The sequence below is a fragment of the Corvus brachyrhynchos genome, unplaced genomic scaffold, assembly GCF_000691975.1.
Source record: "Corvus brachyrhynchos isolate BGI_N302 unplaced genomic scaffold, ASM69197v1 scaffold542, whole genome shotgun sequence".
NCBI classification, from domain to species: domain Eukaryota; kingdom Metazoa; phylum Chordata; class Aves; order Passeriformes; family Corvidae; genus Corvus; species Corvus brachyrhynchos.
The window spans coordinates 614,058-627,970 of NW_008236766.1; the positions used below are offsets into that span (position 1 = coordinate 614,058).

The 13,913-nt window shown below is 41.7% G+C and overlaps 1 protein-coding gene across 1 annotated transcript in view; it reads right to left on the minus strand.

Moving 5' to 3' along the window:
- Positions 1-13,466, minus strand: part of LMO1 (LIM domain only 1) — a 57,079-nt gene extending 43,613 nt beyond the window's left edge. Inside the window, exon 1 of the mRNA XM_008644868.2 lies at positions 12,913-13,466. Coding sequence (XP_008643090.1) covers positions 12,913-12,937 — 25 coding nt within the window. The 5' untranslated portion in view covers positions 12,938-13,466. The remainder of the gene's footprint in view (positions 1-12,912) is intronic.
- Between the last annotated feature and the right edge of the window lie 447 nt (positions 13,467-13,913).

Here is a 13,913-nt window from a genome sequence, read left to right on the forward strand (position 1 = left end):
AAGAAAATACATTTTAGGTAGGGGGTAGCAAACCCAAATCCCAACTTAGGATGCAGGCAGCACTGTATCCCACAAAAAGATCAGATACAGAGTGAAATGATTATAAAAAAAGTCCATTAAATCATCTAGTCCTTTTTCCCACCATGGCAAGATTGCTCTCTTGAGCACAGAGCCCTACTAAGAAGACTGCAAATTATCAGCTGAAGGTCTTCCTGAAAAGCAGCTGTGATGGGGAAAGACCAGATCATTATTTTGAGGAGACCCATAGTATGAGGTATTTGTTTACCACATCACAGAGAATCTGGGGTGAGATGCCAGCTCCTGGTAGCCCGGATTTGCTGCAATACGAGTAAGGAATGAGAAAGAAAATGCTGAAGAACGAAAAGAGGGGACCTGTGCTCAGCACCGAGACTGTCAGAGACATTAAACAGTCTCTTGTTGCATTACCTTAAAACTGTGCTTTAGCACGGCGAGCCACTGCACTCCATTGTGGAGAGATATAATTACTGATTAAAAAGAAAAAAAAAAAAAAAAAAGAAGTTAGTTATTCTGGAGCTATTACAGACTAATGTGTAACAGACATCATCTGATGGGCCGTAAAGGCTCCCAGGGCCATTACAGCCTCACAGGTCAGGACCTATTTCAAGGTTTTAAAGTTTGTGGATCACTGCTCTCAAGCTGAACAGCACAGGCAACACCTGCACACAGAAAAGCTAGGGGAGGCTTCTGGGAGCAGCAGCTGCCTATGTGTTTTCACACTCAGATCAAACCAAATCACATCACTGAAAAGGAGTTCAGAACCTGCAGACATGGCTTTTGCCATTCTCATCAAGGAGTTCACCCATAAGATTGTAGCTTGTGCCTTTTTACTTACTTATTTATTTATTTTTACAGGGAGCACTGAGGAAGAAAATGACACTATAACCTCCATGCTTCCCCATCAGGGCCCCCCTTCTATTTCACTTTCACAGAAAACTAAAATTCCCAGCCAAGTGACAGGTTTATAAAATTTTAATAGGGAAGAAAAAGGTAACCTCAGGCACGATCTTACATGCAGACTTTCGCCATGAATGAATGTTCATGAAAATACGGGGCTTTTATGGAAACATTGACAGAGCTTCACAGGCTGTGGCATAAATGCCTCAACATGGACTGATGAGAAGGACTAGTGAGTCCCAGCTCCTACAGCCAGAGGCTATGGCACCATGCCTTTCTCTAACCCACGCAAGTCAGCTTCATGCCTCCACTGTCCTCTGAGGAAAGCTGATCTAGAGACCAGAAGCCCAGAAGCTTTTAAATTGGTAGCCTAGAAACATTCTTAGCCATTTCCAACTACTTGTTCTAATGTTTTGGGGTAAAAAGTCCACTTTCCTTCCTCCCTGGTGTTTCCCCTCCCAGAGTGCTTATCCAGACCAGTCAGCCTTCATTTTGCAAAGGCAGATGAGCTGAAGCACAGATTGCTCTTCATGAGCATCCTCTCTGCCCCTACTTCCACATGGATTTACTGTCCCTTAGCATGAGGGATCTGCAAGTTACCCATAGTAGACAAGGTCTGTCAGTGCCTCTCTCCAGCATTATTAACAGGAATCATTATTAGCAGTTCCTTGTTCTATTTATTCCAGGATTGCATTTGCCTTTCACCAGCTACTTCACACCTCAGTCCTTTTGAGGTCAACCACCATCTGTCCAAGCCACCCTTCTCCTCTTCTTCTGCCCTTTCCAGCTGGTGGTAATTCCTGCTTGTAGACATTCCAGCGAGCCCCAAAAAGATCAGCTGGGATTTCTGGGCTCCTTTTCTTACTGTTGTGAGCTTCATACAGGAATGAAACCAAGGGGCAACAGCACAAGACTTCAGTTTCCCTCCCACCAGTTACTTGCACCACAGAATCTATCAGTGGTGGTTTTATAGCATCAGGAAATCTGTTCTTAGTGCTCACAAAGTAGGTATCCCACCCTCTGAACTGAAAGGTCATCCGAATGACTCGTGTTGGAAAGCAGAATTCATGGCTTTGGTTTCAGGATCTAAAATACCACTTCTGAAGACTGGGATGCCTGAGGTTCATTGCCCCTCTTCTCCCAGGTTTGGGATAGAAGGATTATTTCTCATTCACAAAAAAAGAAAGAGATGCCACAAGGAACAGTCCCATCCTGTTTAGGCTGCCATTTCTTAAAGCAGCAGCAATCTAAGAGCAGTGCTCCATAGCTAAGGTAGCACAGAATCAGAATGGTTGGAAAAACCTTATATAACCATCCCGTACAGAGCTAAAGGAGTTTGTTACTTTTTGCCAGGCACTGAGTGTGCACAAGCACTTCTGCAAGTCAAAATTTTTCTTCTAGAAAACTTGAAGCTTCTTAATTGCAAGAGAAATATGGGTAGCCAGGAACGGTACCTGTGCCATAGATAAAACCAATGGTTCTCTCAAGCGTGACAGAGACCTAAAGTGGCCAAGAGCCAGCTCCACCCAAAAACTCCTCCTGATCTCTTCAGAATTTAATTGGCATTCTTTTTAGCACACACACAAGGCAGATTAAAGAAAAACCCAAACAGTGTGCAGGGTGGAAGCACCATTACACAGTATTAAAATGTCAGAGGTTTGAGCTCTGTGTTGGTTTAGTCATGAGTTACCAACAACCACTGATGGCAGACATAAAGCTTCCCTTAAATTATTAAGCATAAAACAGCAGACTGTAATATTTTGCTAAACCAAAGTACAGACACAGACAAAGATGTCATTTCAATATTTGAAACCAGCAAGTTTAATTTAAAATAAGAGCAAACCAATAAGCTCAGAAAATAGCAATGTGTGAGAGGAAAATTACACTGCTAGAGAAAAAAGTGGAAGGACTTAAGAAATTTATAAAAGTAATCTCCAAGTGGAAATTAGAAATCAACCCCTAGAAACAGAATAACACAAAAGAAATATTACTGTCCACTTTCTAAATCAATATAACACTGCTACACGACAGAATTACCATGGTAACTCAAGTAAAAAGAATAAAGCAATTCTTATTATTTCAAAATAAAATCACAGCCTGAAGCCCAGCTTTTATTACAACTGCTGATAGATCGCTGGCTTGTATTTATCTGAAATATTGCTTTTCAATCAGCTATTTTATGAATGTACAAATTTCACTGAGCAGCCCACTTAGACCAAATGCTCAAAACCTGCCCCCCAAAAAACTAGTCAAGGAATCGATTATATATATGCATACTTTTTTTTTGTTTTTAAAGGGAGCGTTACTATATATATATATATATATATATTCTTTTTCCACTCTCTCCGAGTTAAAGAGAGATAAGGAAATGAGCGAGAGTAAGTTAAAACCTTGTTTAGTCTGGCCTCTCTAAATTCCAACTTAGATTCCCTGGAAAAACAAAACCAAAAAAGCAACAGAACAACAGTAATAAGAGAGAACAAAGAGGAATAACAGCGCACCCTAAATACTGCAGCCCCTGCACAAGGACAGGGAACGCGAGTACATCAGGGGGTGTGCACAAACACACACATGAGAGGAGACACATCTGTTCCCTCCTGATCAAAGGCAAAGAGAAAACACTGTCTAAATACAAAGTTGCTCAAGGACGTTTTGACTTGCCCTGCTGGGTACTTCAGACTTTTCAAACATTGTTTGTACAGCTTGGAAAGTGCATCAAGCTCAGGATACTCGTCTGCGTTTCAAGCGCGCTGAAGGCACAGCTCAGCCAAGTTCCCCCACGCCCCCACTGCTGGTGCCACCTTTTAAACACATTAGTGCAAGGGGAAAACCAGCAGGTCACCTTCTGCTCTGCTCCCCCAGACGTTCAAAAGAGCATCGATCGGCACCTGAAAGCAACAATCAGTCTTAAAAATAACAGGCTCCTCCTCTGCCCCGCCCCTGCCGCAGCAAACACCCCGGAGCAGCCCAGTACCCAGGTATGGGGCAGAGCGCCGGGGGGATTCGGAGCCAACACACGGACACCCAACACAGCTGCTGGCTGAGAAATTAAGGCACCATCTATCAAACAAGAAGGCCGCTGAGGAAATGCCTGTAGACTGTCAGGATGTTTTCCAGCACAGTCTTACCCCATTTTTTCTGTTGCCCCCGTGAAATGGCAGAGGGGGACGAGACCGACACTCACAGTCATCGAAGGGGGAGGACGGGAACGTGACCAACGCTCATAATTATGGCAGGAAGATTAGCCAGAGAAGGCTTATCTTCAACAATTTGCAATTGCTTGGACTGGACCTCAGGGATAAAAAACCCCCAAAATTAAAATTGCCAACTGAGAGGGGATCAATAAACCTGCCCCTGAAACAGTTAAGGAGAGCAATTGTTTCAATAGCACTCTGTTCTTCCCAGGAGATCCAGAAGTTATTTCTCCCTTCTTCTGCAGATGTCTGACCTCCTAACCCAGCATGGGACAGCAGGCAAGGTGGGACCCAAGCCCAGCAGAGAGGAACAAACCAGGGACAGCTGAAACACAAAAGCCCACCCATGCCTCATGGGGGGTCAGGCACATTCCCCAGATATCCAGGCCTTAGTTCCAGGGGATGATCACTTGGGGTGCACAAATTCCTCAATACTGGCAAAATGCTTTGAGGATTAAAAGCGGCAGTGATATGCCAAGTATCATAGCTGGAAGTAAAGACAAATGCTGCAACAAGAGCAATAAGCCACCTGCCAGCTGTCTTTTATACTAAAATATTTCAGTGTTCTTAGAGCCGCTTAATTTCCCATCTCGCTCCAAGTCCAGAGGAACTTTGTGGGTTGCTAGCTTTGCCATGCAGCAGTGACATAGCTCATTATTTTAAAAACAGATTTAGAATCTGTGATCACCCAGCTCGATCTAAAAGTATGCACTGTCTTTTAGTATAATGTGATCCTTCGCCATCTACTGCAAATGAGTTTAAAAGCAGTGGTGGAAACAATATGTGCTTAATCTGAATGTGGACTGCAGAGAGGTTGCACACTCAAATATCCTGTTTTGTGTGGTATCTGGTTGTATTTTAAAACACCTTTTAGACTTGGAGCCAGCTGAGGGCACAAACAATCATATACAGATTAGAAAAAGGAAGAAGCTGGGGGGAACAAAGAGGAGCCCAGTCTGGCACACTGAAATAGGACACTCTAAATATCACTTAGTATTTCTTTAAAAGAAAAACTGGCTGTAAGAGTAAGCTTCAGAGAAACAATAAATGCAGAGGTGGTTAAAGAGTTTTTATTCAAATAAAGTCTTGCCCCAGGAGATGGAAGTAGAGTCTTGAAATATGGAGATAGGATTTTACATGTGCTAAAAGCATCAGTGTGACACTTTTTGGAAAAAAAAAGGGGGGAAAATACCTTCGTTGTTATACATGACAAAAGAGCAACTAAATGTTTGCTTTGATCCCAGCGTGTAAAGGGTGAAGCTTTTAGGCAAGGAGCGGCAGGTGATCTCAGCTCTTCTGCAAGTCCTAATGCTCCTAAAAGCCACTCTTCCAGTTTCTGTAATTGGGCATCAGTAGTTAATGTAGTATTGACTGCATTACATGCTCCTGTGCATCCTCTCACTAATGCCAATTGCATCACCTTGTACATTTACCATATTGCTTAGCCAATAGCTGTTAAAAGCAATCCAAATCATGAATCATATAGGAAACTTTTAGCAAGACACGACATCCAAAGGAGACAATTTACAGTTGAGTTAATCTGGGTACATTAGCGAGACATGGATTCAGGAAGACAGACCAATTTATGTTACTTTAGTTTTACCCTTTATTGCTTTGTATAGGCAAATGAATGGAAGGGCATGGAGTAAAAACAGATATAAAGGAGTCCTTTTCAAAACAGATCTCCATTCTGTGCAGACAGGTCAAAGGGTTTGAGACTGATGCTTATTTAGGCTTTCATAACCGTAACAGGGTACTTACAGAAATCATTTTCCACAAAGGAGTATAAGGATAAATATATAATGGATTCTGAATAATGTTCAGTACCCACCCTCACTGCAAGTACATTAATGCAGAAACCTGGCTGCTCAACATTATCTAAGGCACGGCCTGCCCAGGAGTCACCTGCCACCAAGAGTGCCAGGAAGAGGAGTCACACGAGGTCTGCCCATGAGCTCAAGGCAGGAGGCGTTCCAAAAAAGACACCAAGGCTCACCAGCTCAAGCCAGTCCCCTTCCCAAACATCTCTACCATGTCACTTGTCAACACACAGAAAGTCCAATCTTCTCCTCCCTACCTGCCCTGAAGAGATGGCATCCTTTTGAAACATACACCCATTTCTCTGGAACAGAAGGAAAGGACACAAGCGATAAAGAGGTATTGGTTAACCCACTTCAGCTGCAAGGTAGAGCCAACCAGGAGATAAATTAGGAGTGAGTTCCCTCTGAAAAAGTACATTTTACAGAACAATTTCACACTGGATGCTTGACCAAAAGATGCATAGCGAATCGACATAGCCCCTTTCTGCTTTTCTGATCAAGCTCAGTAGCATCAGTAAAATAGAGATGGGAAAAGAAAAAAGGACAGCTAGGAAGTGTGCTGTTGCCTCAGCTTTTATGGGTAGTGAGTAATTGCAGTATTTGTGGAGGGGAAAGAAAAATAAAATTTTTAAAAAGTGGTAAAGGAAATCTAGAGGAAATAATGGCTCATCAGCCAAAAACTTTACAAAAGAGAAACTGAACTGCATCCTTAAATACTGGATTCCAAAATGCTGGAAACTGTGGTGCTCTAAGCCTTGTTTAAAAAAAGATCATGATTCCCCTTTGAAAACCTTCCAGACGTCCCTTCGAAAGAGTTGCACATGCAGGGAAAATGCCAAAACAAAACATTTTCACTAGCTGATCAATTTAAACAGCTGTGGTAAAGCTGCAGCCACTGGCACCATCATTAACAATTTAAAGCATGGCTGCTTTTGTCTTCCTTCCCAGTTACATTCTCATTATGGCTTTTTATTTATTAGAAACACAGTCCTCTGGAATACATTTCTATATCTCGGATCCATAATAAACCAAGTAGGAACATCCCTGGCTTCTACTCAAATGGATGTTTACATTGGAGAGAGGGTTAATTGTTTAATTCTGGTCCAAGTTCTCTGCAGTTCAGTCATGAATATGCAACAATCATCCACTTTTTCTTTAGGAGAAACTTGAACTGTTGATATCAGTAGTTTAAAAGGAAGGCAAATAATACTTTCACTGCCCAAACCACCCTTTCAGAGTTTGATTAGCACACAAGGAACTCTGAACATTGGCATAAAGAGTTTGAAAATATTCAATGACATTTAAAAACCCTCTAAATTTGGGCAAGAGCATCCATTATCTGCTTTGATAAGTAATGTAAGTAGAGAGTAGTTTGCAAGAACATTCACTGGAGAGTTGAGCATCTGTTTGCAGGGACAGCACCCCACATTGTGCTTGGAAACTTGGGCTTGGGAGTCATCCCATTGGAGGGCAGAGAAAACACACACAGAGAACTGAAAAAACAGTAGCTGTGGTGGATTTTTCTCAGACCATCTATAGGTTTAATTATGTTAATCTAATAGTGAACAACTTTCATTTTAAAGCACCCTTCCCTCCACCCCCAAGTCTTCAGTGAATAGGAGCTACATTCACTGAATAAATCATTCCCTGGCAACAGTTATGCACATTATTGAAGTTGGGGGCAGCGATTTCTATACGGTTTAAAACAATGTCTATGTATTCTAAATGATGACAATTCTGTCCAATTTTTAAAAGATATAGACCCATTAGAGTTTTATAGTTCAGCATTTAGCAGCATCTGCAGTGCCGTCTTTATTCTTATGCTGCAACACTTAATGCTTGATGCCATTATTCTGATTTTGAATTGATTTCAAGTAAAATACCTTATTTGCCATAAACTTTCATATTCTTTACCTAAGTAGGACTCCTCACAGATGCAATCAGTCATAACGCTAGAAGAACAGTTTGCCTTTAGCAGAAATGTAATAGTTCATGCTAATGACAGCGAAGCAAAACTTTGAGCGGCAAGCACATTTCCAAAGAGAATAAAACCACCTCTAAACACAACGCCTGAAAACTTTAAGAAAGCCTCCAAATGAAATCAATTAATCCTCCAACCATGATAAATTTCTTAACCATTTAAGAAACGCATTTCAGACTCTGCTGTGACCCTTTATCACCAGACCTAATGGATTACTTTATTAATAATGCACTGCTCTTAAAAGGAATTTTTCCGAAGATTCTACCATAAGAGAGCATTTTTGGAATGACTATGACAAACAAGCTGACATGTTCACGTTGTATTTATTAAAGATAATAAAATTTAACACTAACTCCAAAGAAGACGAATTATGTTCTGCTGCCAGGGTATCAAGTATACCTTCTACTGCATTAAAGCAAAATTAGAACAGACTGATTTCCAAGAACAAGCTGCTTCTTTTGCCCTATTACCCAAGCTGGAAAATGTCCTTACACTGTTTCAACGCTTGTTATGTCAACTAGACAATTATCACGTGTCAACAGCATCTGGGAATGAAGTATGATGACATCCTACCCAGATCCTTCAGCTATCTGGTCTGAACAAACACTAGGAACTACGTGATTGCCTGCTATACTCCTGCACAAAGCAGTTTGCTCCTCTTAGGCCTGCTACCTCCTTTCACTCCTCTTCTTCCCATAGGATGAGATTTCTTTAAAAGGATACCTAAGGTTATCAGTGCTCCAACTACAGCAGCCTCAATTTCTTGAATAGCTTTAGGCAATTACTTTACTACCCCTTGGTTCTATCATGCTTCCATATTTGCCACTTCAGGGGCAGAGGGAAGCTCTAGGAAGAGCTGCCTCTAGCTCCACACTTGATCAGCTTTGGAGAAACAGTCCAAATGGTTTTTAGGTCCTTTATGACCAAACCGAGTCTCATGTTCTGCTGCCGAATGTGCTCCGATTTTATTCAGAATACTTCTTTGAGAACTTTTTATCTCCTCTTCATGAATATATTAATCCACTGCTGTACTTCTGAGTCACAAAAGGACACTGTCATGAACTAAAGCCAGACCAAACCTCCAAAATTACACCAAAAGCATATGTGTGAAGATCAAGCCCTCAAAAAAACCAACAGGTAACTCAGCTAAGTAGGCAAAAATAAGATCTTTGGTGACCTTTATTAATCATTCTTTGAATAAGCTGATGTCTGGGAAGATATGTAGGGATTCCTCATACATGGTAAGCTAGATACCAGTGGACCATGGAGGAGGTCCGTGGTAGAGGGGCACAGGAAAGAACGAGAGAGCTTCAAGAATATTAGGCAAAAGAAAATTGCCTAATTTTCATGTCACATGAGGAAAAGCCACTGTGCCATGTCCCCTTCTCTCTCTGCAGGACTCCTCAATAGGTACCCCCGAGAAAGGTACGCTCAAAGGCAAACAAAAGATAGCAGCAGCACGCAGAACAGCTCTTCCTCCTACGTGGCACAATTTGTACCTCCTTTATTTCTGTGCCTATGATGACTTTTTTCGACACAACAGGACCGCTTGGACCTATGTTGCTGGAGATAGGCAGGTGGATATGGAGAGACACCTCTGTATAGGCAACTCCATCTGGCAGCTGGCATACTCCCTTGTGAAGCCAGCCCACAGCTCTGCTGTCCTGGCCAGGGTGCTGTGGCACAGTTCCTGTCACTGACATTACACAATCCATTTCTCAGCTTTTCTAACGCCAAATGCTGCGGGTTTTTACCTTCTGTGCGGGGCAAGATGGGCTCTCACACAACAGGGAACCCAACTGCTGCTACTAATGCAGTTTCAAATTACCTAATATTCATTGCCCTAAATACCTCCCATCCACCTAAGACCCATTCTCCAACCCCAATGCACACAACCACTGAGTATCCATGTTTTTCCTTCCATTTTTGAACAAAATACGAGATTTTCTTTCTATGTAAAACCAAGGTACACGTTTAATGGAGTCCACTGATGTGTTATTTACTCAGCCTACTCTTGTGATCTGTTTAATCAGAGTTCTGCTTGAAAACACAAAGGATCCATGATTTGGGGTGCTCCTGTCTATGCAAACATCGGGATGAACACACAGCTGATCAGTGTTTTTACAAGTGCACGCACACTCCACAATTTGGTTGAAGGATGCTATGTCTGGTTAACACAGCACAAGTTAGCTGAAAAGGAAACTTTCACCCCACACACACATAACAAAGAGCCGTGATTTCTATTAGCGCATTTCATACCATACATGCTGATTACCAGGCTGTGCTTCATTGTTAGCAGAGATTACAGCTGGGATAAGCTGCAGCTTTTTCCTAATTGCTATTATGATGACTGAATTTTTGTTTTGTGTCAAGCATTATTCACACATTATACTCCAAAATTTGATCCCTCTATGATGCATTATTGATTCCATGCAGGCAATCATACTGCCGCCGATGTGAAGAATTAATTTGGGCTATTTTACTTGATTTGCATTGCTCCATCATAGCAGAACATAGTTCTGTGGGGAGGCACAAATTGAAAAGGGAGCTTTAACAAAATACAGAAAATGCTGCCGTCCTTTAAAAGAGATGAATCCTAAGGAGGGAAAAAAAACCCAAAAAACCCAAACCCAGCACAACACGTGTGGTCCTGAAAGAAATAAGGTCAGTCAGCCAAATTCATCTTAGTCAGAGGAAGGTTACAAGAGTAGCCTTATGCCTCTAATAAAGTAAACTAGCTTGCTTCAACTTATATTGCCAAAGAAAACAACTGAACACCTCTGAGAGTGACACTGCTTCAAAGCCTTTGAAACCCTGTTAGCTTCATTTGTTTTCCCAGCATAAGCAATACTCAAGCACTTAGTGTGTCTTTCATCCACAGGCCAGTCAACTGCAAAGCTGATCTAGAAGATGGGTAACAGATGCTCCACATCTACTCATTTTTTTTTTAAAGTTCTACTGTGTTAATAAAGGAACTTAGGAGATCTTAACAGAAATAAAGCCCATGATTTATTTTTTTTCCCCCCTCAATAAGATTATTTCACAGTTTTGGGATGCCAACTTAATTAGCACAGAATAAATTCAGAAGGGCACAACGACTTACACACAGACTTTGATCTCACATTGGTCTACTCTTAGTCCAAATCTGATTGAATCTACATACAAGAGGGCACTGATAATGATGCATTTCTGCTTAGTCTCATATTTTACAGGTGTCAAGTCTTTGTGAAAAGTCCACGTTTTTTCATTGTCCCAAATACTTTGTGAAACAAAACCTCACATGCCATCCCAGAAACTAGATGCAAATTCTACCTGCATGAACATGCCAGACTGAGAATTTTAGAAATCAAACCTATAATGAGAGAAGACCTCAAAATGCTATGTCTAAAACACTCCCTTTTTTTGGGAGGCAAGGAAAGGAGAGAGGGAAAAGAAACTTTAGTAGATGACTTCCGGTCCTTCAATCGTCAAAGCCTTCCTAATTAGTCTCCAGTGCAGTACTAATTCAGTTTTAAAATACTAGAAGACAGATATGGGTTGTGGAATAAAAATCGTAGAATTTCAACTTAATAGCAGCTTTCAGTATTAGTCACAAAACATGGTTAGCATGACCCCAACAGAGGAAAGTAAGTGACTTTGAATTACAAGTTATTTTTCTCATAAATATTTTAAAAAGCAATACATATATTCAAGTAAAATCAATGCTACTGCCCAAATGCCCAACTTCCAATTTCTCCAAGCCCTTTTGCTCCCAGTGAAAAGCTGCTTCCTGTCTACAGTGTTACAAATATTCAGTAATTTCTCCTACTTTCAAATGGCAACAGCCTACGCTATGACTTTTTTTTTTTTTTTACACTTAAAGAGATTTCTAAAATAAATTTTAAAAGATCAGGGAAATCCATTACACGGCACACTTCATCCATTTATAAAGATGGAATGAAATAAGGAGATAATGGGTAGAAATGCCTGTTAGAAGTTAAGATGCAGTTCCCACTTTCCATGCACAAAGTGCCGCCAAGGTGGAGGTCCTTGGCAAGAGGCAGCACCATCGATAGAAGTCCATGTGGATGGCTACAGAAATGTTCTGCTCTGCCTCAGTTTTAATCCTTGCTCTCAGGCTATGAGCTATGAGGGACAACCTAAGCCAAAAAGCAGCCCTTGAAAAAAAAAAAAACTTAATTAAAAAGTTGCGATTGGACTTACCACCTTCATCCCAGAAACTACTGATGACTGAGCAGTTAAGTTGCACACCCTGGCAGGCAACATGCAAAAGATAGCATCAGGTCATTCAGGCTACTCACTAACACTGTCTGATATCACTCACATCAATTTGTTCCCCTTAAGCATCCTTAATGAGGACTAGCCAGCTTAAAAAATAAGTATATGTGAAATCCTAAAATAAGTCAAGCTCTCCTTCAGCTTCATTCATGAAATTACCTTCCAAATGAACCTCCACTTCTGCCATTAATTCTTAGAATAAACCAATGCTTTTTTTCCTGCCACAGCAGCTTATTAGCTTATTGTCATTATGTTTATAGCTATGAAGAAAAGCTGTGAGAAATAGATATTAGAGGCGCACATTAAAGAGACCTAAATGGCATGCAATGAAAAGGAAAGAAAATCTCAAAATTAGATTTACAATAAAAGCTGTTAAAACAAACAGGTTAAAATGGATATATTAACTTGCAGAAAGAAAAATCTACATCGATATTAAAAAAAAAATCAAGCTGTTTCTGCTATGTCCATCAGCAAACAGAGCCTGGAGTAAACCCTTCTTGGCTGTCCGATCATGTCAGAGAAGAGATAAAAAAAAAAAATAAAGAGCAAGCATGCTTTTACCTACACAAGAGAAAAACATCAGAAGCTCAAAGCAGAGCACTCTGAAATGCACAGTGCACACCTGCTTCAAAACTATTTATTTCTACATTAGCAGCACACAGAAGACACCAAGCACAGGCTTACACAATCTCAGCCCACCTACCGTCCTCCTTGTCCAGCACCATCATCTCCGCAATCAAGAAAAGTCTGGGCACAGATGCTTCTTCTCCAGGAGCCTCCGCTCAGGGGAGAGGAGAACAAGTCTCTGGGAACACAAATGAGCTACCGTACAGCTGATCGTCCTTTAGCAGCAAGCGAGCTCTAATTACCCAGTTGTCCAGCTTTTAACCTAGATTGCACTCAGTTAGAATTACACTCAGAAATAAAGCACTTTGCAGATACAAAAGCAGTCTCACCTACTTTTGTGCCTCAGAATTGCAAGGAACTAAAACTGCAATTTAGAAAGAAGGGGGATCAGAGCTGTTTCTTTGGTTCTCACCTTCTAAATGGCTCAATTTACACAGTATAATCTATTTTAATGTAATTGCCTTTGATAGCTCATAACCCTGGCTGTTGCAACTACACAGCTTTCAGCCTTATAAAGTGTTTTCCCTTTGGATTTAAGCTGACTCTAAATCCGAAATTGTATTCAGAGAGGGTAGAATACCTAAGCCCGACTAGTGCTGCCTCTGCCTCTCAATTGGTGAGCCTTGCACACTTGCAATGAATAAATGCGCGCGTTTGGCAGGGCCCCCTCTCGTGCTGCTGCCGGGGATTCCTGGCGGAGCGCGGCTTCCCGGCTCAGCAGCACCACCTGCAGCCCGCCCGGCCCCCGCCCAGGTGCCGCCGGCCGCGGGGCCACCTGCGCCGCCGCCGCTTTGTCCTCTGCGGGGCCGGGGCACGGGGGATGCTCCAGCTCTGCTCCCTGCGGTTTGGTCTGGCAGGTCAGAGGCTCAGAACTCTCCGCAGCTGATGCCGGCTCCCCGCTGCTCCCAGCCGCATTTCACACGTCTCTGGTGACCTAGAACTTGATACTAATTTTCTGCACAAATATTTTGGGTTTGTTTTCACATGTCGGTATTAGTTTCAGGGTGTACTCCAGAGAATGCAGCTTCATTTTCACTAGGTCGATATTAAAATGAATTTACCTAATCAAACACGGTA